Source organism: Semicossyphus pulcher, unplaced genomic scaffold, assembly GCF_022749685.1.
Source record: "Semicossyphus pulcher isolate SPU_LCO1_2020_fin unplaced genomic scaffold, fSemPul1.0.p SCAF_3, whole genome shotgun sequence".
In the NCBI taxonomy this organism is placed as follows: Eukaryota; Metazoa; Chordata; class Actinopteri; order Labriformes; family Labridae; genus Semicossyphus; species Semicossyphus pulcher.
In genome coordinates this window covers 17,098,300-17,125,578 of record NW_027211704.1, presented here as the reverse complement: position 1 = coordinate 17,125,578, position 27,279 = coordinate 17,098,300, and the positions used below count along the sequence as shown (strand labels likewise).

The 27,279-nt window shown below is 41.5% G+C and overlaps 3 protein-coding genes across 3 annotated transcripts; all 3 read right to left on the bottom strand.

The window, feature by feature from the left end:
- Positions 1-7,056, bottom strand: larp4ab (La ribonucleoprotein 4Ab). The gene is given in 14 exon segments (XM_069678297.1): positions 1-1,312; positions 1,661-1,838; positions 1,928-2,067; positions 2,179-2,343; positions 2,459-2,510; positions 2,691-2,900; positions 3,387-3,484; positions 3,725-3,940; positions 4,769-4,822; positions 5,133-5,243; positions 5,556-5,659; positions 5,853-5,989; positions 6,372-6,606; positions 6,912-7,056. Coding segments are annotated over 14 exon segments (2,208 nt in total). The 3' UTR covers positions 1-949.
- Positions 7,057-10,406: 3,350 nt separating this feature from the next.
- pfdn5 (prefoldin 5) lies at positions 10,407-12,858 on the bottom strand. Its single transcript, XM_069678531.1, has 6 exons — positions 12,777-12,858; positions 12,275-12,377; positions 11,950-11,981; positions 11,750-11,824; positions 11,523-11,631; positions 10,407-10,768 (listed from the first exon to the last, which is right to left on the bottom strand). The coding sequence occupies exons 1-6, from the start codon at positions 12,840-12,842 to the stop codon at positions 10,683-10,685; spliced, it is 471 nt and encodes a 156-aa protein (XP_069534632.1). The 5' UTR covers positions 12,843-12,858; the 3' UTR covers positions 10,407-10,682.
- Positions 12,859-13,826: 968 nt separating this feature from the next.
- Positions 13,827-26,255, bottom strand: espl1 (extra spindle pole bodies like 1, separase). The gene is made up of 31 exons (XM_069678489.1): positions 26,175-26,255; positions 25,715-26,017; positions 24,846-25,595; positions 24,583-24,684; positions 24,369-24,480; positions 24,116-24,243; positions 23,744-23,937; positions 23,368-23,610; positions 23,086-23,230; positions 22,746-22,905; positions 22,416-22,555; positions 22,149-22,283; positions 21,946-22,062; positions 21,656-21,827; positions 21,409-21,537; positions 21,149-21,305; positions 20,197-20,306; positions 18,927-20,047; positions 18,432-18,840; positions 18,087-18,206; positions 17,674-17,887; positions 17,353-17,558; positions 17,137-17,264; positions 15,898-16,020; positions 15,640-15,789; positions 15,368-15,535; positions 15,170-15,274; positions 14,963-15,078; positions 14,768-14,851; positions 14,426-14,590; positions 13,827-14,285 (listed from the first exon to the last, which is right to left on the bottom strand). The coding sequence occupies exons 1-31, from the start codon at positions 26,253-26,255 to the stop codon at positions 14,084-14,086; spliced, it is 6,489 nt and encodes a 2,162-aa protein (XP_069534590.1). The 3' UTR covers positions 13,827-14,083.
- Between the last annotated feature and the right edge of the window lie 1,024 nt (positions 26,256-27,279).

Here is a 27,279-nt window from a genome sequence, read left to right as displayed (position 1 = left end):
TACATCTCAATGATTGGTGCACGATCCTTGAAGTTTTAACTACTACTTTTAACTTGTCCCAATTGAGACAGCCGCGTTACTGATACTTAATAAAACACGAAGACATAATTTGCTCTTGCTTTCATCAAATAACCCTCAGCAACAGCTGGTTATTGGGCTGAAGACTCTGCTCAGGGGAACTCATGCTCTACCACTTTTACAAGGGATTATATTGATTTGCACAAGTTAAATCTCTGAGTCAATCCATCCAAAGCAACATAAACAAATCAGTGACACAACAGGGCTTATTTCAAATATTAGCAGTGTAAATCTAATATATTAATAACAAAGACAACTATTGCCAAGATAAAAGATTAAATTCATTATGTGGCGCAATGTTCTGAAGACATTATAAATTGCATCAACCAGCATAATAAGCAAGAGATCCCACATAAAGACATACTGCTACCTATCGTACAGTATAAGTTCAAACCCCACGCTCTGTAATTCTACCATGGATTCATCATCCATTTTATATACACATTTTTGGATTTCAGTTCAAAACTAACCTGATAAAGTTTAAGATAAGTTCTGTGCCAACAACAAAAACTCAGACATCTATTGTGCCTTACAGCTATTTTGGATATGGACAATTGCTAACCGTTGGACTAACTTATATTTAGAAGTAACAAAATCCCTATTTCACTCTCTCAAACATAAACACCCACACCCTACAGTTTCATGGAGGCATCTTCTGATGACGTCATGATAAAATATACTTTACCTTTAAATAATGTGATCACCAAACAAGTTTGTAACTTATCATCTAGCCAAATAATTTCAGGTCTGCAATAATGTTAAGAGATTATGTGACAGAATCTGTCAAATGAAATATATTCATCTGTCTATTTACATATATTATATATTTACATATATATTTAGTTCTGTTATATAGGTTCTTTTTCTTAAGTTATTTTGGTGACCTTGGGGGAATGTTCTGTTCTTTGCCGCTGCGTCTGGCTCCCCGCTGTGGGGAAAATGGTTTGCCTCTCTGATGCTCCCGAATCTTCTGACCTGCACCCCTCTCTCTGGCTTGGCCATTCGCCCCAGTGAAGGAGCGTAATGGTTGCCGAGGGCGGCTGTGTCCAGATTTCTCTGTTTTCTCAGTAGTGCGCCTGGAGTTGGGCCGAAGCTCCTCAACCCTGTTCACCTTGAGCTCTTGTAGTGGTTGGCTGGCTATAGAGGCAGGAGGGGAGGGAGAGGGAGTCTGTACTGGTGGTGGGTCCTTGGCCAGCCTCTGGCACACCTCTGCATAGCTGAGCTTCCTTGACCCCTGGTTGGAGAAGGTTGAAAATTAAAAATCAGGAAGTAAAATAAGGGTGAAAAAAAATTGCGTCTGCTTGAAGACAAGTGATGTTACGAATAATCCATCATTCACACAATGACATAAATATCAATGGCAGACTTTTCAGGGCCATCAGACAACGTACAGATGATGCATATTTTATATTTAGAGGAAAGATCTTCAGGGGGAAGTTCTATATCAATACCTACCACAGCTCATTGTTATTTGCAACAAAGCAAAGACTAAGAGGGTTTTGAAATCACCAATTAATCAACAGGGAGCTATTAGCTAATGTTTCCGTGAGTTAATAGAGCACTCCAGATGAGAAGGCCTTACCAGCTCTGATGTGGGGCTGGGGGGTGATGGAGAAGGTGCTTCTGTTTCAACAGAATGGATGCAGGTGGAGGAGACATCTTCAGAGGCTGGGGGAGAGGCACCCGGTGTGGACGAGGAGGTTTTCTTCTCTGGAACAGGAGCTTCAGTTTTATCCTCTTCCTTTACTGATGGACACACACTAAATAGACATGAAAAAATAAAGTTAAATAGTTATACATGTAATTTCCTTTTTATTCTAACATTTTATAAGCTTTGAAGAAAGGCTACCTTGGGACAGGTGGAGCCACCTCTGCACGTGGTGTCACTGGAGCAGGTTTAGCAACCGGGGTCACAGAATCAGCTTTGCTGGTATTATCTTCTGAGATCTTTGTGTGTCGGGTCTCATTAACCTCTTGGCTGACTGATGACTGAAACAATAACAGGATTTGAAATAATGATAAGCAATGATACAACTGTAACTTAAATGCTTATATAAGAATGCACAGAGTAGAAGGTATCAAAATGGACAAGAGATCTACCTTGTTGGTCACCTTCAGGCCACGAACGACATCAGACAGGCGCATCTCTGGAGTAGTTTCTTCACGTATACCGACCACAGCTCCCGGCAAAGGAGGAAAATTGGAAGCTGCCAGATCAAACTTTGGTGGAGGTGCTACCTTGGCCTCCATCAAAGGGACGGGCCTCTGAAATTTTAAATACAGTTAAAGTGAAGCTTAACATGAGAAACACTGGGTGATGTTATACGGAAAGTCATATTTTGTTTTTGGTAAAGAACAGGGTATAAGAGAATCTGCTGACCATGCTGTGTTCATCTTCTCGTTTCCTCCTCATGCCTCTCTGGCTACCCCTCCTACAATAAAGACAGAATTTTATGTTAGGAAGTTTTTTTAAAGGTTCATTTCTTGTCCAAATTGACGGGATAAAATGAAAAATGATTCACAACACATAAAACAGGCCTCAAAAAAGCATTAGTCTAAGCCCAAAATATACATCCCATAATGTGTTTATAAGCAGGATAATTTTCACTCACCTGCCCCGTCCAGCCCCACCAAGATGTCCAGCCCCACCAAGATATCCACTGGGAATGGTGGCCTGTAGAGAAGTGTCTTTAAGGCCGAAGGATGGCAGAGAGACTGTTGCTGAAGTGCTGCCAGTCAGTGTCCCTGGTGTCTGGAGGGGTTGTAGACTCCCCAGAGGAGAGGGCACGTCTGCAGGCCGAGGATGATTCTTGACATGGTTTCTGGACATACAAGAACACACATTTCTTTTAGAGCTAGATGTGTAATTTACCATGAAAACGTATAGTTTAGAAGAGCAAAAAAGTACTTCATAGAATTAACTCTACTACTAGTGCTTGCAGCCTACAGCCTAACCGGATCGCGCCATCGTCTGGATAAAATACCGTAACACAATAACATACCTCTCTCTGCAATTTATGCTATACAGGACGCAGCCCTTTTTTTTAGATGAATAAAAATGTATTAATAGTGCGTCTTATAAACTGAATTTTACGCTAATAACATCCCCTTTCAGTGGCTTTATGTTTACAAAAAAAAGAAAACACATTTGTGCTTTGTTTAAAAATTCATAAATCCCATCCTATCATACATGTACTGAGTCTTTCTGCAATCTTAGTAAAGAGTGAAAGAGGAAAAGAGGAAAATAAATATCCTTTACATGTGCTTTAAATGATATATGCATTTGTTGTGTCATGACCTGCACCTACCGGTTTCTGCTCAAGGGTCGCTGAGTGTTGATGGAGTTTGCTTTGTAGTTCTCAGTGCTGCTGAAACCATTCATGAATCCACTATGTGGGAAAGGTGCCTAAATATCACAACAGCAGCAGGAAATCAAATTAGACAGTGTGCTGCATAAACATCTCTGTGGTGCACTGAACAGAATATAGACAGAAGCTGAGAATATCACTTTAGGTGCAATGGACACATGAAACCAATATATTTGCGTCAAGGAGAAAATATTAAACCTATGTTCAGGTGTTTCTGGATAGAAAGAACTGACATTTTTCTGTGAGGGACATTTTGAACAAAAGATTCAGGTTCTCACCAGTGGTGTTTCAAAGTAAGGCATGATGGAAGGGTTCCAGGAGGGAGACACCACAGGGTACACAGGGTACTGCTGCTGAGGGCTGTACACCTGCTGCATGTACACTGGGGAGCCGTACTGAGCCTGTGGTTGGGTGGCATGCTGACTGTATACAGTAGAGTCCACGCTGCGAAATCCGTTCTTACCGAAGAAGGTGTTGATGGCCTTAATGCGGGCCTGGAGGAAGGGAACGAAAAAGGGGAAGGAGGAAGAGGATCAGGTACGTTTGCAGGCAAAATGAGACACCTCCGATGCACCCACGATGACAAGCATTGTTGCTCTGTCTATCATACTTTAGTCCCCTCAGATCTCATAATCTCACGGTCATTAGGCCATTAAACACTGCACTGACTAGGGGAAAGAAGGGGGAGGGAGAGGGAGTGAGGGGGGTAGAGTAGGAAGAAGTATAGAGGGTGATGATGAGTAGAGGGAGAGGGGAGAAGCAGAGATACAACAGATTGATACAGAGCTACAAATGAAAAGTTCCTCCCAGCCAGTCACAGTGCCTATGGGTCCTTCCAAGCGCGATACTGATCATCACTGGGGCTTATACCGGACTGTTAATACATCACAGGCTCGTTTTATTTATCAAAGGGAAAGAAACAGTGCACAAGGTCAAAACAAAGTCCAGCTTTTAAAAGGACCTTAAATGCTAAGGTAAATGTCACATTGTGATAAGAAGTGCAATCAAACTGTCTGGAGATATAAGTGAGAGATGGAGATACAGTTTGCACAAAACACTTCCTTATCAAGTCTCTGCTCACACAAATCCTCAAGGACACTCCTGAGGCAGCAGCTTAGCTCAAAAGCCTAGCCTAGAGAGCAGCAGCGTGACGACTGACAACATGACTAGTGTTGTGTAACACAAGGCTCATTGGGTTCTATGATACTGTCTAAACTACTGTAGATCCAATAATAAGCAGTAATCCAGCCTGCGATCAAAACTTACTACAGCACTGAAAAACAAAGCCAATTACTGGTTATGCATTCAGTCATACAACTCACCATGATTGGTTTTCCCTGAAACACTTTCACTTCCTCTCGTAGGTATCTGTAAGCCTGAGGACAAAACAACATAACCAATGAACAGTTCCTTTAAATAGTACAGTTTATATTTGTTCTTATAAGTTCCAAAAGTAAGTCAGACAATTTCTTGGTAGCATCTACCATTAAAAAACTACAGGAAATACAGTGAACAGAGCAACACTTTAGCAAATGACAGCACATACTAACAACTAGTTATTATGTAATCTACAAACAGAAAATTATACAAGCCATACTAATCAAACATGCAGTGTTTTTCTATCTTTAAGATATTACAGCATGTTGGTAAAAATGTAACCATGTGGTTATAAATGCAGAGACGTACCTGTAGTGCGTCCATGTCTGACTGAAATGTTATATACCAGTTGCTGTTGTGTGCAAACTCAGCACTTAACACTTTTGGGCAATTTTCACTCTTAAAAAGAGCCTCCACTTCCTGTAAAAGATATGCAAAGTACTTGTTAGACATTTCTGTTTCAAAGAGTGCGCTCATACAACATCTACCCTTCGGCCACACTGCAGGCTCTGAGACGATAAGGCGTCAATGAGCCACAAAAAGCCCACAACAACAAACAAATCCACAGTTTACATACTGTGCGTCAGTCTGTAGCTGACTTGCTGTCAGCAGCTATGTCTGATCACAGTGTTAGCAAGGAAAAGTATGTAGCAGTATCTCGCTCTGAGGGTATACTTTATAGTGAGATGACATAGTGTTGTGGATGACTGTTCAGCATGGAACTCTCTTTACCTCAACCGGGGTAGTCTCTGGCACCTCTCTCAGAATAATGATCGAGCGACTGTGGTTTGGCCGGACCTTCTCTCCAGTTTCATCAACTTGCACCATGGGAGAGGCTGTGAGGAAGACACAACCCTAAATGCAATTGTTTCTTTACTTTTTAAAAAGGTAACCTGAGAAGTTACATAGCGTACGTTGCTTTACTTAAACTTTTATTTACGTCAGGGGTTCTTTTTGATATCTTCAAACACAGACTTTAAGGGCAAACCTCAATCATATTATATGCAGGCAGAAGAAAAGCACTCATACCTCGTAGTACATCCAGAATGAGTTCCATGTCAGTGGTTAGGGCTTTAATGTCCTCCATGCAAGCAATGGTCCAGATGGGAACAAACTGATCGCTATCCATCTGGGATATCAGGTACAGGTCCTTCGTTAAGTTCTCTCTGCAAACAACAAAACCCAGGGTACGGTAAATAATCAAAACATTTTTGCTCTACATTTTTTCTACAAGGTCAACCATGTTTTAAAAAAAGTCATTTTAAAAGAGTCCCACCTCACAACTTAAAATAATTGATGTATGATGACTAGAATAGTGAAGCTCTAAGTCCAACCACCACATAAACGTATTAATATCTGTCATGTGTTCTTTCAGATGTATGCACACATACATATGCACCAGAGCAATAAAGTATATAAGAGCATATAATATCAGTGGAAAAAAAATTCATCCAGCTATTTTCTGGTTAGACATGTAACTATCAAGACCAGTGGAAACAGTTGCAATTTGTTCTAAAAAAAGGTTTTGTACATGGCTGCACTACTCACCTAGAAAAGCAGAACTCGAGCTGTTTCTTCAAAGACTCTCGTAGGCTCTCCTCAGACAATGGCTGTTCCTTCAAAACATCGCCATCCATGGCCGAATCACATTGTGAGTCAAAGACCAAATAGCTCAGGTCAGCTTGTTCAATGTCCTCTGCGGGTACAGGGGTATAGTCAGCAGTGCTGTCAGGACATTCAGCGTCGTATCCTTTTCCCACTGAGGAGGGAACGTCTGAGTAACCTAATATAAAGGAGGCAAGCAGTGAAAAAACACGTTGTGAAATAACTTCAATGTTTATACAACATCATCCAATTCTCTGACAAGCTTTGTCATGCTCAAGCTTTACTGCACAACCCCAAGGAGAAGAGCTAGGATTACCTCAAATACCATGTCTCTTTGTAATTATCTTGTTATGTTCAATAAATACTATACATGTCGATACATGTCATAGACTATCCCCATACATTAGCACTGTACCAGTGCAGACAGGGATGACTTAAGGAGGAGATGCAGACAGATATACACAGAACTGAACACACTCTTACCGCCGGTCATCTCGGCAGGAGGAGAGTAGGTCAGTAGCCAGGGAGAATCCTCAGTCCCCTCTGGGATGTCATTCTGGTGGGCAGGGATCTCCTGCCACACTTTAGCGTTGGGGTTCAGACCTGTTCCCTTAGTGGTAACCTACATGATTATGAGAATAGAATTTGTTACTGAATAGTCATGGTGGGAAAAAACTTAGAACGTATGTTTGAAGAAATACAGTATCACAGTTTAACAGGAAAGCAGCGTTTGGATAATCTTGTTTTGAAATGGTGAGAAAGTCTTTGATAAGATATAACGTTTTAAGTTTCGGATGTGTAAAGTTCCCTGCCCTAGAATCTATTTTTGAAATTTGTAATATTAGTCATCAGAAGAATGACTGGTATTTAAAACCTTGAGTTTCCAAAAGTGGAGCCTGGACTTGGACACTAGATTTGTGGATCACTGCTTATGTGCATTCTTTTCAGGAATGCAGGTAATGTTGAAGTCCATTTGTTTGGCATGAGTCACTCAAAAATCTGACAAAATCCTTTAGAAAAAGGGCAAATTCTGCACAATTAAATGCTTTAGTTTTACCAAAAAGCAAGCATTACGGATCAATAGCGTAAATTCATAAATAAAAAAAATCAGGAGAGAGGAATCAGAAAGCCGTTTCTGTTATTACTACTTCTCACCAACAAATACAAAAATAATAGCATTATTCAAATCAAGACACCATTGCGTCAACAGATCAATGAATGGAGCTAGTTCAGAGATCCTATTATTCAGCTTTCCGTCTTTGCAAGGCCTTTACTCTACACACAGTTTTGATTGGCTTCCCTGTCACCGTTACCCCGCCCACCAAACGGTCATATGTAACCATACATGGCGCAAATCCGCCGCTGAGCTGCAGCGTGACTTGAACACTGCATTTAGACCTGTCATCCGTCGTAAAACCGCGATTGTGTTTTAATTATTGATGCTTAACTAACACATGAATCTAAATCTCACAGACTTTAAGTACAACCTGCCTGTCATCCAAAATGTAGGTACAATGCAGTAGGTCTTTGTTTACAGAGTATCGTCATTTCGGAGGTCGGGAACAACGAGCACGTGGTGCCAACGTGCCCATGCAACTTAAAACAATCGTTTTCCTAAGCTAGGTCCGAATCTGACCACAGGGCGTTATTGGTTGATGTATTACTATATCCTTCTCCCATTTATATCATTTTGAAGTTGACGTCCCCGGGGCGAGCTGCCATGACCTTTATCATGGAACTCTTTGATAGCTATTTAGCTACAGTTGTGTAACAGCTAACACTTTAATCACGTGTAGTTCCAACGCATACAACGTAAGGGAATTAAATTATAACGTTACTTATAGTGCAACATGTAACTGAGCGAGATGTCACAATGTTCCCTTATTCAATATGCTCTTTAATGTTGGTTAAGTAGTCATGGTTAATGAGTCACCGTCTACCATATTGTGACAAGCGACTCCATAAATACCTGCCTTAAGCTAACTAGCTTAAGTTTACTAGCAGACCAGATGGAACCGGCCTCTCTTTACACTCACCCTATTTGTTTTACGGTTAAACAGGCACCCATAAGTAACTCTCTGTGTAAATAATACAACTCATGGTTCGGCGAATGAACCCAAACTAACAAGTGTATAAAGTTACAACAACGGTGTAAAAACAGCTTGGTCAGGCTTCATACAGCACGGGTCAAACAGGAGCAAGGACGCAAACAGGTTGTCGCATGTTAGCTAGCGCGTGCCCCTTTCCAGGCCCAAAACTCACCATGCTGCCTTGGTCCTCGCCTTTAATGACGTCCTCCTCTCCTCCGGGAGATTTATTAAACTGTTGGATCAAGTCTCCTGCGATGGTTTTAACTCTAAAAATATACCGGTCGCACTTGTGTAAAGTGGCCTGTCGTCGCTCTCTCCGCTTAACCACCGTCTCCCCGGTAACGTTACTCAAACGTTCGAACGTGCTCTGGCTCAAACGGTACGTCCGACCGTTTGAGCGTACAACTTTTAAAGCTTCTAATTTAGAACATCAACGTCTATCTGGTAAAAATGCGTTTCCCATTTGACAAAATATGTTCTTCTGCTCAATTCCGCATCCAGCAGTTCAGCTTCGAAGCGTCTGCATGTGGTAGCTGCGTCCTCTGTCTGCTACCGTTCGTCCCAACAGGCTGTACTCCGCCTCCACGGCAACAGCAATAGCAACACTACAGCTAAACGACTGACTGTGACCTCTCTTAGGGGACATTTAGGGCAGCAGGAGTCAGGTCGGTGCCCGTATGAGGCCTGCATCTAGCTTATAATGACACACAAGCTAGTTTATGTATGCCATAACTGATCAATAGTTCATATGTCATTGTCTAGCAACTGAGTCCTGTAAATTGTGAGGTATTATTCCCATACTGAGTCGATAGGACATGACCTAATGAAGAACTCATACGGCCAATGTAACGTCTTGCAACAACACTTATTCCAGACGTCTTCAGTTACCGCGGTGAAGTTAGTTGGATATTCGACTTCGCTTTCTCACTCGGCTCCCCCAGAGTTGGTACAGGGAGGACGGTTAGCTGTACTCCGAGCCCTCGCACTTAATAGGCAGAGCCTGATTTAGGGACCATCAATAAAGTACTGTTAAATTACACATATTTTTTTTAATTTTTATAATACGTCCATGACTTGCCCATATAAAAATTAGGATTAAAAATAAAACTAAATTGGGTATAATAATAGCTTCCATATCACGTGACCCCGTGTCCTCAAGTCAATGTCAGATGGTAATACTTGGACAAATGAGACACACCTAATTATATTGGATTTTATTGTTTTTTCTATTAATATTTTTTTAAATAAAAATGAATGAATATTTTTTCCCCAATAGCTTCCATGTCATGTAACCCATTGTCCTCAAGTCAATGTCAGATGTTAATACTCACTTGCACATATAGGACACACCTCAATATATTGGATTAAAGCCCTTTTTGTATTTTCTATTAATATTCTTTAATAAAAAATGTTTTTGTCAATAGCGTCCATGTCATGTGACCCAGTGTCCTCAAATCAATGTCAGATGTTAATACTCACTCAGACAAATAAGACACACCTCACTATATTGCATTTTCTATTTTCTGTTCATATTTTCATGGAAAAATTGAAGTTTGATTATTTTCAATAGCTTCCATGTCATGTGACCCAGTGTCCTCAAATCAGTCAGTGTTCAGATGCTCATACTCACTCGGACAAATGAGACACACCTCATGATATTGGATTTGATCGCAGACTTGATAGTCTAGTGACCTTGTGTAATTCCCAGTATAGTTATGCCCAACCCGAAACCCAAGTAATCTAATTAACAAAGATACGTGTATGTGTGCAGGGCCATAAAACTTGTGTTGAAGAAGATGCAGTGTACTGACGTGTAGAAATAAAAATGAGGTCTGAATAGTGGACCCCAGTGATCGATTCTTAAAACAAAAAAAAATTGCTTCTTGAATGCACAGTGACCTCTTTTATTATGGAAACTTACTGAACAACCATGATATTAATTTAAAATATCCAACACCTGACTGTTTTCCCATGACCACAGCCTTCTTACAACATACTGGCTACAATTGTTGTGCACTTAAGACAGAAACAAAAACACTCTTTATTCTTTAGTATTTAACATGACTATATTTGTGGTGGGCATTTTCTCATCCTCCAACAGCAGATGTACACAAACTGAAAAAGCCCCCACCCCATTCATGTAGAGTACAAACAGGTGTTCCCATTAAGCGTTGGTGGTCCCAACCGTCTGTGACGACTGCTGGCTCTGTTGGAGTTGCTGGATCTTTACGTTCATTACTTCAACCACAGCTGCAAGAAACAACACAATGTATACATTTTTGTATTATTTTCTGAACTACAAAATTAGGTTACCATGGATTTTCTTAAAGGAACTCTCGACATAACAAGGTTCTTTCCTATCAAAACGTCTAAATTTAGGTTTCAAGTCAACACATGAAGTAACGTATACAGTATATTAGATATTAATTTTATTTGTAGGGTTAAATGTTATCGGGCTTTTAAATACTTTTTAATGTAAATACTCTTTCTACTTGTTAGTTTGGTTTTTCCATCACTAGTGGAAAAAATACTACAATAGAATCTAGTTCTTGACAATGGCCTGAAAAATTCAACGCAACTTGGCAGGGTCAAAAATGTTTTTTAAAAAGTATGACGTAGAACTGATCTTGCTCTTCTGGTTTTGCACATGCATATTTAGCAGAAAACAGATTTTTTGTACTGTAGCATTTTGACATGTAAACTGGGAAGACTATTTGTAGCAGGGGCTATATGTTCTGTACTTGCCAGCTCATATGAATGTGAACTTGTTTTAAAAAAGTAGACAATTGCATTTGAACCTTATTGTGTATTTAGAATGAAGTAAAAAGCAAACTATTCATTTTTATTTATGTTTTGGACCTTATCATATCCATTGTATTTGTAAACATTAAGGGGGGATTGTAGCATTTAAAAATCTGTGTTTGAAATAGAAAGATTTGAAGAAGTTTAATGAAAAAATAACAAGAGAGCAGTCATATCTATGAAATAATATAGCTGATCTTACCTTGTTTCATGGCATGTTTTTCCTGAAGGGCTGGCTGAATTTTCTCAACAATCTGCTTTGTGAGGAAGTCTATTTTGCGTTTGAAGAATGCCTTTGAATCCTCCACACTCTACATAGACAAACATATGAGTATAAATAAATGATGTTATACTTTTATTTGAAATGTAAATATAATATTTAGTAAAAAATAAAATCATGTATGGGCTTTCAGATGGAAACATATTTGCCTTTTCAACATAGTATCCTGTCCCGACATCAACTAAACAATTTTCCACGTCATTTAATGATCCAGGGACGTACATCTGAGAAGAAGAAATGTCAAGGACAAGTATGTATACTTCATGAGATACTTGTATTCATTTAAAGCACACCTCAAAACAACAGCAAAACATGAAATGTTTGTTGTTCCACTTTAAAGAAAGGATACAGAGCTGGTAAGTGGCACCAGCAATTCTTTTCCTGTAAGACAAAGAAGAGAAACAAGAACAAAAAATAAATAGTAACGCTCAGCTGCATATTATGTATTCTTAAATATTCATCTGAAGAAGACATAATGCATATTTCTGCACCTTATTTTGTGGTACACACTGATTACATTGAGCTATTTCAAGATCTTTTTTTTTACGGTTTACAATTTTAAACATTTAAGAGAGGGCTGCCTTTATCACTGCAGTTGAAAAACAATCATTGAACACATTTAAATGCGTTTTTATCAACTTGCAAGGCCACAAAGTCATAACTATTTTACTTACCTTTATTGTTTTTGTTCAGGACATTCAAACTATCTTTTGCTTCAACATACTTGGTCTGGGCAACTTTGAGCTGACCTATTGAAGACGTGAGGAACTCAAGCTCCTGCAAAACATAAAATGTTCAAAACAATTGAGCTCAATGATTGTATTCATAGTTCAGAGAGGAGAGACAATCTATCACATCAACTGCACACATAACACCTGTCAGCTGTCTGAATACAGCATACACTGTATATAGTAACTACACAGCACATATATTACAAAATGTGCGTAAACATTTCAAAACATTAACGACTCTTATCGAAATACTGAACATGAAACGCTATCTTGCCAGGCAATTGGATATCAAGCTAACCAAAGCTAGCGTTTGGACCGTTAGCATCAGACATGCTAGCAGTTTACCCCACCCCCTTCTTTCATTTAACGTTATATTATTGTCCTCATAAAGTTCATATGAAATGACAAAATCACAACAGAAAAATACCACCCTTTTAAACTGTACCTGGTCTAATTGAGTTTTCAGTCCCTCTAATTGAGGCAGGGAGAGGTCTGTGAGATTCACCGCCATGTTGGGAGCGTGATGCCAAATGTCTGTAACAGATTGTGTTTCCGGGTGAAGGAGCTGGGCGGAGATTTGTCTCAAACAGCGCCCCGCTGCGGACAACACACGACAAGCACCTGCCTTGCTCATGAAGCCAATAATATATCATTTTCTTATATTGTAACTGAAATAAACTTAAAATGTTGATCATTTAAAGTTATTGGCAATATACACATTGTCTCAATTTAAATGCATATTAGTCGTACTAAAAAAATATCACATACAGGTGCTTTTATATGTACGTTTAGGGCTCACTACATCAATTACCATTTATGTGCGCCTGGTTAGTGCATGGCGTAAATGCATCATAACCTCCAACAATGAAATAAAAATAAGAACTTTATTGACCAGTCAGTTTCACCATAGCCCTAAACACATGTCATAACTGCATTTAATGTTTAAACTTGTTGAACATTAAAAACTCTGTATTTACTAAGCACATAACAAATGAACAGACATCACAACCGTCCAATCCACCAAGGTCCAAGTTTGAATATTCATTTAAGATAACACTGAAATCACTTTGAAATTTAATTTCTTTGGGGAGTGACTTTTTTTTTGTACTTTAAATTTGGCAGTATGCTGTGTTAGTGTCATCAAATTAAAACCTACAGTCAAATCAGCTGAATAGATTCTGAAGTTACATTAAAGTTGGTATTTTGATTTCAATATACCATATCAAATGCTTCTGGAGCCAGGTGAAAAAAATGTTTAAAAATGAATACCATTGACAATAATGGGACTCTGATCTGTAATGACAATGCAGTGGCAGTACTGAAATAATACATAGGATACATATGATCTTGATTTAAATGATAGTAACTCGTTCACATTTCACAGCACGTTCTTGTTCCAAGAATACTATGAATATAATTTTTCAGTATTTCACCCAACTCTTCACATAAATGCCAATGATGTCAACGCAATTACAACTCAAATAAAAACACTGGCTGCACGTGAGAACACCTTTATTCAAAACATGTTACTCAACACATTAAAAGTGCATTTAAGCACATTAAAATTGGCAAGTTATTTAAAATCATTCTCACTATAAAAACATTGGTTTAAATTAATGAAAAGCTGCAATATCATGTAAAAAAAATAAAACTTCAAGTTAAAGACGGTTCTCCAGATTGTGAGCCGAAACGATAAAATTTAGATTGTGTATTGTTTACATCCTGTTTCAGCCGAGCTTTGACTTTGCCCGTCTACTGCAGGTGAACAGGTAAGCCATAGACCACAGGTGCAGCTCCTACGAGGTTTTTCAGGTGTGTGGCGTGACGTGATGAGCCCATGTAATCCAGGAGGGGAGCTCCAGAGCCAGCAGATAACCAGGACTCCAACAAGGCTTTAGTGAAGCGATCAATGTCCCGATCCGTCACATCCCACAGGTTTCCCAAAACAAAGGGGCTGAGGTGGAAAAAAAGAGGTCAAGAAAACTGACTAAATCCTGTGTCGCATGTGATGAAAGTCAAACCATTACAATTTTGTGCCTAAACAGGACAACATCAACTGATCCTTATTCAAGGATGTAAATAAAGATATCTCACCATCCTGCTATGAGGTAGTTGAGGATGATGCCTTGTCCTTCCTGATCGCCACGCACTGCCAGAGCGGCACTACTGCAGCCGAAAAGCAGAGCTGCTGCTCTCATCTGCCGTTTCAGGACTGACTGGCTGTCTAGAAATCGTGCTCCCGCACCGTGACCCACAAAACTAAAGCACCCGCAGGTAAGAGGGACATAGAGAGGTAATATAGAAAACAGGTTATAAAAACAAACTTTGGTGCTTGAAATGTTATTATTTTCAAAATCTAACACTGGTGTGAACTGTAACAATGATTCCCCTCCCTATCATACTTAGAATAGTAAGATAAGATCACAGCAAACTCACATGTATAGATCCTTGGTCGCAACAGCTTCCTCAAGCCGTCCGGAGTCAGGAGCAACTCCACACACACCTTCCCAATCCAGATTGCTTTTTAATGAGAACAGTAATGTATTATTAACATCTGAGAGGGGAAACAGCAGCAACAGACAGACAAAAACTAGTATATAGTATAGTAATAGTTTTGTGCATTGGTCTCACCTGTTGAACCATTCCTTGAATCGATCTTGAGAGTTTCCCAAATTGGCATCAGGGTCCAGCACATAATACACCTGCCTCGTGTCCACACCTTGCTTCAGGATGGACTTAGACTCGGTCTTAAAGGGAACATTTAAATAACAATGTCAGCAACCCCCTCTGAACTTCACTGTCAGTAAGTTCTGGCACAGTAATGGACCTTAATCTCACCTCTTTCTGAATGCTCAGTCCAATAAGTGAGTGCAGAGAAGGCATCCGGCTTACAGAGGAAGATCTTAAGATGGACATGCTTTCCCACGGCAACTTCTGAAGGTACTGCAAAGGAGACAGGACAGAAGGTGATACTTCCAAATTTAGCAATGTCCTAATTAAAAACATAAAACGAATAAACCGAACAATAAAACCAACCTTGTCCAGGATAAAAACCACGTGACTGTGGGGCTCGTCTCTGTCAGGGAGTTTGGACACAGCTGTATGCAGAAGCTGGTCACACTCCATGTCCCACTGTGGAGAAACCCCCAGTGCAAACTGTTTCAGGTCTTCTTTGGAGAGCACGGGAGAGGCCGAAAGGACAGCCTGAAACACATGACACAAGTGTTGGTGATTGTTGCTTCTTTCTCTGCGGCTTTTAACAAGTTGTTGCTAAAAAGGTCCATGTAGCACAAAGAAACATCACGCACCTTCAGCATCTCCTCACTGACTGACACTCCCCTTGCAGACAAGGATTTGTGGAGGTGCCGGGCTTGTTTGGTGAGCTCAGGACCCAATGAAAGGGGTATAAGAAAGCTCTTCCAACACCCCAACAGACCCTTCATCTCCTCCAGCAGTCTCTGGAAGAAAAATGGGAAGTTAAGTGAGATTTCTTAATCAAAATGTAAACCCGGCACTGTAAAGCCCACTGAGGCTCCCCAGCAGCATCCTCGTTCTTTACCACTCACCTCAACTCGAGAGTCGAGCGCCCTGCGGCCCTCCCACCACTTGGCTTTCTCCGACACGGAGCTCAAAACCTTCTGTTCCACCTGTATACTATCTATCTCCTGCACAAACCAACTGATAGGGTGCTGGGTAATGCAAAGAAATAAAGAGAAGGAGTTAATGATGAAACCTGAACCAGGAAATTACAAAAGTCAAAAAGTGTTTCGGTTCAATGAGCGACCATGTTAACTGGCGACTTTCAGCTGAATGCGTCTGTGGTCGTCGTAGTTACAGCAGCTGTTGAAAACACGTAGCTGTCTCCGTGAATGCCTCTGTCGTTTTTCATAACATGCTCAAATTATACTTATAGCTGTTAAGCTCATGTAGGCTACTAATGCTCAGTCGTGTTTTGAACGCTGCTTGTTGTCTCGCTAAAACAGGAAGAGAGCAAGTCACTCATTAAACCAAAACACAGGTCCTCCCCGAAACGGCGAGTCAAATTGTTTGGAGGTTTTTCAGGTTTAGGGCAAGTGATGAAAAGCAAGAAAAAATAATATGCATAGAGTGCATGAAACCTGCGTCTGCACTGCAAAGCAACACAACTAACTTGTTCAACTACCTGAAAAACACCACAAAGTGCAGTATGATGAGTGTATGAAGGCCTAGAGGAATAATGTCGCTACTCCCCGTGATTGTCCAGCGTCAACACAGACATTCAGAACAGCGTGACTCCCAAAGACAGGTTGAAATTACCCATGATGCACCAAATTCCGGTAAAGAACCTAATTTTAAGTCTTCGTTTAATGCAAAATTTGTACAGTGCAGAGTTGGAATGTAGCACAAAATGGAACTGAAAGTGTTACTGTTTATTTAAATGTGAAATTACATTAAAAAAATGTTCCTAAAATTAATAAATACTTGTGATTAATAATCGTGATCTCAATATTGATCAAAATAATTGGCCATACATTTTGGCCATAATCGTGCAGCCCAATTCATTGGTCAAAGACAGTAGGCGTTTGTTCACCATATTGGATGGATGTGGGGGATTACTGTCCTATAATTTTATTCAACTTCAGCTGTGGTAGGTATTTTATCTTTCAGCGAGGTTACTTGGTACTGCTAATAAAAGATGGGAGTGCGGGCATAATGGCAAGATTTTAAAGTCACTGGTGTCTGCATATTTCTAAAGCAGTATGCATTTCCATCACTTGTTTGGTTTTAGCTTGTTGCTATTGTTTTGTTTTTTTTACCGTCCTCACCTGCTGGTTAGAGGTGGGGATGTGAACAGTGACGGGGGCAGATCCCTTCTCAATACGTGACAGTAAGATGCTGTCACCAATCTCACCAGGTTTCACTCCAAGCACAGACATCACACACACAGACACTCCTGTACAAGACAAAAGAAAGTGATGCACAACATAAGCATCAAGTAAACTGACTTGACTTTGTAGGACTCACAGTTTTGAATATATTACCTGCAGGAAGGTGTTGAATTTGCTGCATAAACTCTTGACAGTGGCTCTTGGGGAAAGTGGAGGAGTCAGCAGTTGGGAAGGAAAATATGTTCTCCAACTGGGACAGTCTCTGTTCCGTAGAGTTGTTGGACTCGCTCGGACTGAGCTCGTCAAGACTCAGAGCATCCATCCTGTCCACCAGCTCACTTGATGCCTTCCTCAACTTTCTGTTAGAAAAATACCATATCGTTAATATATTTCTTAGATATCTTGATATGTTGACCAAAGAGTTCATAAAAGGGAAATCCAGACTTGACACTATACACAAACCAAAGTGCTTACTTGAGACAACTGGCTAAATGCCTGATCGTGCGATGACGACTTGTGATACCCAAAGACTGCGCATGCAGCATTGCTGTAGTTATGGGGTCCTGCTGTCCCATGGTCAACGCCAGAAGAGCACAGAGTGTCTTGTGGATGGTGGGGGAGGGGAAGTGCTGAAGGGCCAACCAGGCTGAGCGGAGCAGAGACTGAACATCCTCCAGAGACAGATTGTCTGAAGAGGGGGGGAAAATAACAAGTGGATAAGGACAATGTTGTAAATAAAGTTCATGATGAATTCCTCTTTAAAAAGGGGTTTCTGTGGCTAGGGTTCCTGCACATATATTATAATGATTTTTGTTATATCATTGTTATGACTACAAATGATCAGATTGCTGCAGGAACAGCTGCTCTGTAACTGCGTAGAGCCTCACCTGGCCTGGTGTCTGAATGAGACAGGTGGGTTTGTGGACCTCTCAGATGACCTCTGCTCCTCAGTTCAGACAACTCGTCCCTCAAACACATGTCCCGCCGCAACACCTCAAAGTCGATGTCTTGAGAGAGTCAATAAAGAGATCAGCGATTAGGATTCGTTTCTTATGTTGTTAGATACCGTGATGAATATTTCACTATTTGTCCGTTTTCATCAAGCTTTCTTGTTGATATCCAGAAACGACTGAAATGTTAAAGTATGTAATATGGTAAGGTGGATGGTATAAATTAAACCAAATAGAACACATTTCCTGACAGATGGTTTCCCATATGCACAAAATACCCACCTATATCATTACCTGAAGCAGGATTATCCTCAGAGTCTGACGCCCTAAGCTGCTCGATGCTCATGTCCAGAACTTTGTTACTTTCCTCCTCTATGGTCCTCATTTTGTCTGGTTCTTCCAATGAATCTGCCTCCGCCCTGGACAGCTCCCTTCTGCTTCTTCCTCTTCTTGTCGTGGACGACGGGCAGAGCGAGGTCTCATCTTCAGAGGAGTTGCCCCGAGCCACTGCAGTGCTCTTCTTACCCTTGGCTTGTCTCTTTGTTGGGACCTTCTCTGCAGGTGGTTCTGGGGCAGGTTTACTCCTGGGTGGGGCTCTTCTGGTGGTGGTTCTCTTTTTAGGGGCCTCAGTTTCTTCTTTGGGCTCTGCCTGGGTATTGGCTTCTGTGTCACTCTCATCACTAAACTCCACCTGTTATTACATATTAAAAAAAAGACATTACTATTTTATAAAGACACAAAAAGCAGTGTTTTTTCTCTCTCTAATTAAATACCGACCTTGTAACGTGATTTCTTTGTGCGTCTGGGGGCGGCAGGCACGACTTGGGCCTTGTCCTGAACTGGCGACAACTCTTCATACACTTGAAACTGCTTAGAAGCAGTCTTTGGAGCTTTCAGCACTGAGGCCGGGGCTTTCACCTTTTGAACAGGAGTACATGTCAAAGTGGGGACCACTGTGTTAAAGTCAAAAGAGCCAAGGTCCCTTACAGGCTTCGACTTCGTCATCACTGGTGTCATGGGAACTAGTCCCATCCCTTTCACAGAGGAGCTTTTCACTTGAATCTTGGGCTTGACCACCTTGACCTTCTTTGCCTCCTTTGTTTTTTCAGGAATATCTAGGTTTTTAACGGACTCTTTAGGTCTTTTAATGAATGATGTTTTCTCTTCTGATTTAAGCTCCAGTTTTGGTGCATTCCAAGTCCAAGCGTGTGAGAAGAGCTCCTCTGGTGTGCAGCCCTTTTTGGCAGCTAAGGTGAACAATGACACGATGGCTTTGGTTGCCATCAGGCCTGCTCTCACAGGTCTAAGGTCAGGAGAGGGAGTGGAATCAACAAATGCTATACCAGCCTCCAGTATTTTCCATATGCCACCGACCTTGTTAGAACCTGGCTCCAGCCCGGACAGGGCCATGCGAAGGTACACACGGCCCACTACGTCCTGCATCAGGGAGGGTTTGTAGAAGTTTTTGGCAGGGCCACAGGGAGGGAAGAGTTTAGCCATTTGTTCTCCAAGTTTGGTAGATACACTCTTACAGCGGGCTAATGTTGCCCACTGAAGTTTAAAACAGATCTTGGTTTCATTGGGATCCAGCTGGAGAACCAGATCCGCCTGTGTAGCTGCCCAGCGAGCAGTGGCGCGGCCCAGACAGGGCTCCGAGCAGCAGTGGCACTGACAGTCAGATTTATGCGTGAGGGAGGAGAGCCAGCGGCGAGGCTGAGCTTTGAGAGGCGGGGAGCTGGCCGGATCCCTCACTATAGGCTCTTTGGCGATCCACCTGGTGCTCAGGATGCCTTTATCATCATCTTCTATGGGAGGAAGGGGAGACTGAGACTTCTTTGCTGGACGACCTTTCCGAGGTTTGATTTTCACCTCTGACTTCTGCACCTGATCAGAGAAATCTGAGGACAAGAAATAAAAGTCAAATGAGGGGCACAGGGAAATGTATGCAAAGACAATAGTCCAATGCAATCTCTTGTTTTGAAAGTTTGTGAGTATGATTAACTTTTTAAAAAAAAATACAATAACAGTGTGATGAAATTACTTAGACCTGTGCAAAGCTCCAGAAGGTTTCTGACTTTGTCCAAGTCTAATCCACTTTCCTCTCTCTCCCCCTGCAGCAGCTCCAACTCAGCTTTCATCACCAGCAGTTCAGCACATCTATAAAAAACAAACAAGAAGATTTTAAAAAGTTAGATAAGCCATGTTTTAATAAGATGCATTGCAGGGCTGTTGTATTGGATAACAGTGGACTGTACAGGTAAGGTATAGTATGAACCTAAAGTCTGCATATCACATGTAGTATTTCTTAATCAATACAAAAGATATTTTACCAGTGCAGAGTAGCCAAAATAAACATGCCTGAACACTTCATCACCCTCAACAGGACGCAAAACAGAGGTGAGACCTGCCAGTGAACAATATTTAAAGGAGCAATGCTCCCCTGGAAAAAGCCGCTGTCAGTCAAAGCTGGTGTTCTCTGTCATCGATAGAAGCAATAATGTTTGAAATTGGCACCATAGCTGTGGAGGAAGTTGTACAAACAGCTCATGGTTTCAGCCATTCTACATTCCTACAACACCCAGCATGCATTGCGCCCCTCCCTCTGAAAAGAACGGCCCAACGAGAGACGCTGGAATGGAATACTACAGTTTCGCTGCAAGCAATGGGTCAGAGCGGTACAGAATCCGAAATCCGACGAGAATACCGGTGGATCGTCTAAAAAATCTTCAGGTCTGCAGTCTACATTTGAAACCTGACGATTTTGAATGAGACATGACATCAGAGGCGGGCGTCCTAGATTAAGGAAGTGTAGTTTAGCTAGCTCCCTGGCCTCCGCCAGATGAAGCGTTTTACGTAGTCTGGAGGTTTTCCAGGGCCAATTGGAGAAGCGGATAACGTCCTCCAAAGGTACAGAGAGAAATTGCATTTTTTCCTACCATAATGGCATCAGCTCCCCATAATAGCATGATAGGACTGAGGTTAACCCCACATGTACTCACTGGCTGAGTGCTTGCAGCTTGATGGCCAGTTTAAGAGCTTCCAGGCACTGGAGCCTGGCATCATTAATGGCCCCACAGCTAGTCCTCACAGCCACCATGTTCATGGAGCATTTTAACAGCTCTGAAAGCAGCTGCCACTTCAGCACCAGGTTATCTCCTGCTCGCAGACAGAGGGAGAGAGAATCATTATGGCAGACTACTCTAACATAAACATCAATATGGTATTGGCTGCTTTTGCTTTAGGTATAGGACAAACATACCCTGGTCGATGAAGCGCATGTCTGAGTTGCCGTTGTTAGTCCCATAAAGGCCCTTCCCCACTAAAGTGACGAGCAGACTGCAGAGAAGTTTCAGACTCTCATACAGGGCAGTGTCTGGGCTGTTGATTCCTGGAGAGAAAAAAAAAAACATCCATACTAATTTCTAGCTGCAAACCTCACCTCCACATTACATAATTACAAGAGAAAACAACGGTGCTATATTACTGTAGCAAATGTTTTGGCTAACCATGCTGCGTGATACAACTTCTCTGGGCCTGTGGCAGTGCAGTTGTGTCCAAACTCAGATATGAGCTGCAGGTCTGAAGCGCCCGAGCACGCAGCAGGTACCAGCTCTTTGACTGCCTCTGCTCGTTCACTTCTTTAAGCACCTGACACAGATAAGGCACCCCAAGATCCACCTGTTGTATCGTCAGACAGAGAAGGGAAGAATCACCCATTCTAACAAATCAACCACAACAATTATGCAATAGTATGAGATATTATATGAGACATACTGCCAGCGGATGAGTTACCTACCTGTCCTGTGCTGTAACAGTATTGAGCTTTCAGCAGAACGGCCAGCATAGAGAGAGAGGATGGTCCGTCAGCAGAGGAATCTGAGGTGAGGAACTTTTCTGCTTGCTGAAGCTGGGCCTAAAAAGGATGGGACAAAGACATAAAATAAATTGAATGAAATGAACAGCAGCTGAAGTGAGTAATTATTACAAAAACTGCCGTACCAAAGCCAGCTCAGGGGTGCCCATATCCAGAAGAACGCTGGCTGATTGACAGAGAGAGCTGGCACATGCGTGGGCATCAGCAAGTTGACGTGAAAGTCCAATCACAAGTTGGTACGCTTCCAAAGCCTTCAGAGGCTGCACAAGAGAATGAGAAGGGTTGATAAATACACAGACACTAATTATTACCAATGTGATAACAATCAGAACCCAGGATACACCATATAATGCACACATAACTCTCTCTTACAGTTACATTTGTGTTCTCACCTTTCCCATGAGTCTGAAGAGAGCTGCAGTCACAGCGATGGAGCTGCACGTCTGCTTGGGGTTTCTGACAGAAGGCAGATCTTGCCTTTTCAGAAGAGCTGACCATTCATCCAGAGCTCTTTCCAAAGGCTTGCACAGCTCTTTAGGGAAACAGGAAATAACGTCTATAAATCTCTAACAGACGCAGCATGTGACACACACTCTTTTTGATAAGACTGAATGATATTACTTTTGATGTATTCTGAAGCAGAACCCACCAGGGGATAATATATAGTCATCATTTTTAACAAGTGTCCACAGAAGGATGATTGTTAAAAAAAAGGCTCCTACTGTTTTCTGCAGCCAGGTTGAAATGCAGGCCTTCATAGACCTGGAAGCTGTCTTGTGTCTTCTGCTTGTCCTCATAATCAAAATCATTGGTTTCTATGGGATTGGCGACACTTCGGGTCTGCTCACGCAACTCTCGCTGTTTTCTGTCTCTTTCAATGGCCTGGCCAAAAACACAAACGCATCATTTATTATTCACAAGAACCAAACTTAATTCCACATTGATGATTACTAGTTTTAAAGTCAATATAAATTCTACAACTATGCTGTAACCAATTTCACTTTCACTCTCTTTGCGATACAAATGTGGAAATTATTTCCAAACTGATGCGTCAGAGCTCACCTCCTGGAGATTCTTCTCGAGAGTGCAGATATAGAGCCAAAGGGAAGCATGGGCCCTGTCATCCTTCAGTCTATCAGCATTCTCTGGAGTCTCTGGCTCTTCTTCAAGAAGCCGTAAAGCTTCATGGGTGAAATCGACTGCCGTGCTGTGAAGTTAAAGGAACATACTGAACATTGCGACAGTAGGCTCATGTTGGCCTAGCAGGGCTCAAGACCTAAAATGTAATTGCACACAATACAGTATATGCAGCATGCTCATTAGAATTACTGATGTAGCTCCTACCAGTCAGTCTGTTCACTGAAATCCTGGTAACACACAACTTGGGCCATTTCACGGAGGTAGACAGCACGGAGATGTGTGTGGGAGCTCTCCTTGTGGCAGATGTCCAACAGATCACAGAGAGTGTTGTAGCGCTCCTGGGCCGTGTCCCCTGCCACCTCCTTATAGGCACGCAGCTCCTCCTCCAAGAGGCAAAGCATGACTCGCTCATCAGGGACGTCAGGACCAAAGCCGTCATGTAACGTCCTGTTACAGGACGGGACAGGGGAACAGTTGTAATTTTCTTTTCGATTAGTTTTCCAAGAAATGTTGTTTTTTAATTTTTAATTTCACACACAAAAAAACATTTTAAAAAAAGTTACAGGAGTTTTTTCTGTACCTGAGGTGGATGTCCTCCTCAGAGTTATGGGCTGCGTCTGTCTTGGTTTTCACCCACAGAGCGACGGGTTCAGCCATATGAGTAGTGATTTTGTCCCCCAGAGCCTTTAGCCACAGGATCACCCAGTCCAGCGCTCTCTCCAGTTGTCCAGCACGCCGAGACGTCTGCACGGCCAGCATGAAGGGTCGGTTCAACTAGGGAGCGAGACGACATGATAATAATACAGATGGCTGTAAAAATGAATATCAACAATACAACACCTAAAACCAGGAGGTAATTTTATGTAGGCAATCCCCAAATCCTTTCTAACGGACATATGTAATGTGTATTTAGAATGTGATGATGATTTAAAAACACACTTAAAGAGCTTACCCTGTCGACAGAGAGTGACACAGGGACATTCTTGCATAGATCCCTACAGAGGATCTCTACCAGTGTGAATGCCTGGTCATACAGACGGTGGTTGTAGAGTCCACAAGCTAAGTTGCTCACCGCAATCACTAGAAGGTTATCACAAATAGAAAAACTGTCATTAAACAAAAGAATAATAAAACTGTGTATATATTGCAATTCCATAACCGCTGAAAGGACCTGAGAACATGATATTAAAAAAGGCGAGATTCACCTGCTTTGACAAGAAGGTTTTCACTGAATAGTTTACGCAGTTCAGTCATCATCAGTCCAGCTGTGGCTTGGCAGTAAAGTAGCACTCTGTCCAACGTGTCTCTGTTCTCCAGCTAAGAACAACAAATCACAATCAGCACTAAACCCGGAATACAAGAACAACTAGAACTCTGGAAACATGTAACGTGCGTTTTTCATCTGAGAATCAGCCTCACCTGTGATGCGAGCATGCTCTCGTAAGCAAATACGAAACCCTGGTAAATACTGAAGCAAAGGGCCTGTTGCAGTTTGCCGCCCTCAGCCTGGCATTTTGAATTCTGTAAATAAAGCCAAACCCAGGTTAATAATTTGTACGAGTTCTGCCAAAGAAGTTAAGCTTTGATGGCAATTTATTCAAAAATAGTCTCAGCTTTCAAGAATGATTTCTCTTCTTTTTTCTTTTCACTCACACATATAGACATTCAGTAACTGCTCTCACCTTCTTAAGCAGCTTCAACATCCGTTCTTGGTACTCCTCAAGAAATGAAAACCAGGCCAGGAGCACAGGTCCGCTTAATCCCTTGCAGTTGCTGCTATCCACAGCCCACATCACTAGTCCACAACCTTCCACAACTGCATGAGCTTCTTGTTCCCCCAGGTCAGCTGAAAGACACCTTAAGGCTCTCGCACATTCTTTCAAAGCATGGCTGCTCTCCTCGCCAGCCTCTTTTGTGGAATGAATTCTTACTGCCCACTTCCCAAGCACCACGGCTGTACACTGACAGTCAGCACAGTCTTTGACCTTGTTCTCAATTGTGTTCACAAAGGTGGAGGACAGATCGTAGTGTCCGGCCTTACAAAGCACCTTGACTATAAGCAGCACTATTTCAGAAAGAACATAAAAACTTGATGTCTCATTCTGCTTGGACCCGTACCCCTCGCAGTCTCGACCAACAGTCCACCAGTTGTTGAAAAGTGAATGCATTTCCTTAAGAAGAAAAGAAGCATCATCCTTGGTAAGCGTTCCACTGCTGCTCTCAAAGTTATTGATGGCATCCTCTGTGTAAATGGGAGCTTTGGAGATAGAGGGAGTTGAACTTTCTGTGTCCAGCAACAGGAGGAAGCTCAGAGCCTGTATCTGGCAGTGGAGTTGGTCACGGGGATTCAAGATTTTCCTGTCTTTGGTGGCAGAGAGTCCGTTCCAGAGCACTGAGAAGCAACTTCGCACAAGGACACAATAGTCCTCAGCCTATGGACCATACAACAATAGTAAATTTGGTAATGCCGACACAGAAAAACAACCACACTGTGCAGATGTTGTACATAAAACACATTGAAGTGAATTCTGAAACCAAAAGTAATACAAACCTGTTGGGCTGGGGTAAGTCTGCTGTAAAGCAACCCAGCTACATGGCTGCATAAACTGTGAGCTTCCAGGGAGCTTAGCTTCTTGACAATATGGAAAATGATCTTTTCCATGTACAGAGGACTGCTCTGTGCAACAAGTGCCGCAGAGGTATCATAGCCATGAAGGGAAAGCTCCACCAGCTGAACCAACTGGGTGACATGGTCCAAGTCAGTAGATGCAGCTCCAAGGTGATGGTTACAAGCTCTGATGACCCTGTCACACAGCGTGCGACCCTGAATGTGTACACGACTCTTCACATAAATCTGTAATATACACAAAACAGAAATAAAAACAGAGGACGGGTTTAGAAACTCGTTACAAAGTGAGTTTGTTTTGTATTTTAAAGACAAAACCAGATTTAACTTGCAAGGTTAGTAGAAATATGATTGGTTCATGTTATTAGTGTGTTTTTATGCTAACCTCTAGTTCTCGATATAAAAGCTCCGTCTCTTTCACAGAGGCAGTCCGTTTGATGTATTCGTCCACTTTCAAACACTTCATGTCGACACCTGGGAAATTAACAAAACACGTAAGCTCAGACGATGTCCTGTTACTTTTAAACTGCGATAAAGCCTGGGGTTTGGCTAACGTTAGCACCAACGTTAACCACAACATGACGTACTAACGCTAACGTTTTGTAATTCAACCGAGAGATTTAACTGTGACTTACTTCAAGGAGAAAACCTTCGTTAAAACAATTTATTCACAGCAGGTTATAAGCAGGCTCGTTGTCCATATTATCACACTTAAGCAGCGGTGCGGCTGCTGCTTCACTTGTGTATCGAAGTTAAAGCATTCCAATCTCAACTATCATGGAAACTGCGCCGCCGCGCACTGTTTTTGAAAGGTGTTTGCTAACCAATCCGACGGCACATCCGCCTTACCCGGAAATGCAAAGACTTGTGGGTAATGTGTTTTTATCCCCGGAGCACTGACACGAAAATAAAATGACATCTCATTGTCAAATAAATACTCTCCAAACATTAATGTGCAATATTATTTCATCATGATATTTTGTATTCTACGTGTTGTTTTTTATATTTTTATTCTTATTGCCTTTTTTTTTTTATCTTGTTCTATTTAAGTCTTTTACTTATTTTTGTTTTCTAGTTCTGTGGAAATTGTTCCCATACAAAACACATTACTTGTATGTGTGAACCTACATGGCAATAAACCTCGATTCTGATTCTGATCTGACCCATTGTGAAGCCAAACTCAAACAATTATGTTAATTCAAAGAGCAATTACATCAACTCAAACCAGAAATTGTGACAGGATTTGAAACATGATGGAGCTTGAAAAGTATTGCAAAGAGGAATTGAAAGTTAAACATATTTTATAGCTGCTTTGGCTGAACTCTCCTGGCTTATTTTATTTTGTACTTCATAATAACATTGACACAGCATACTGTCAATCCACATAAACCTGTACTAACACAGGAAAACAAATGTACTCCAAAGTCTTTAAGGAATAATTTTGTTTCCCCTCCTCTGTCGCCCTTTATTGATTGTTGAATCTAGTGAAC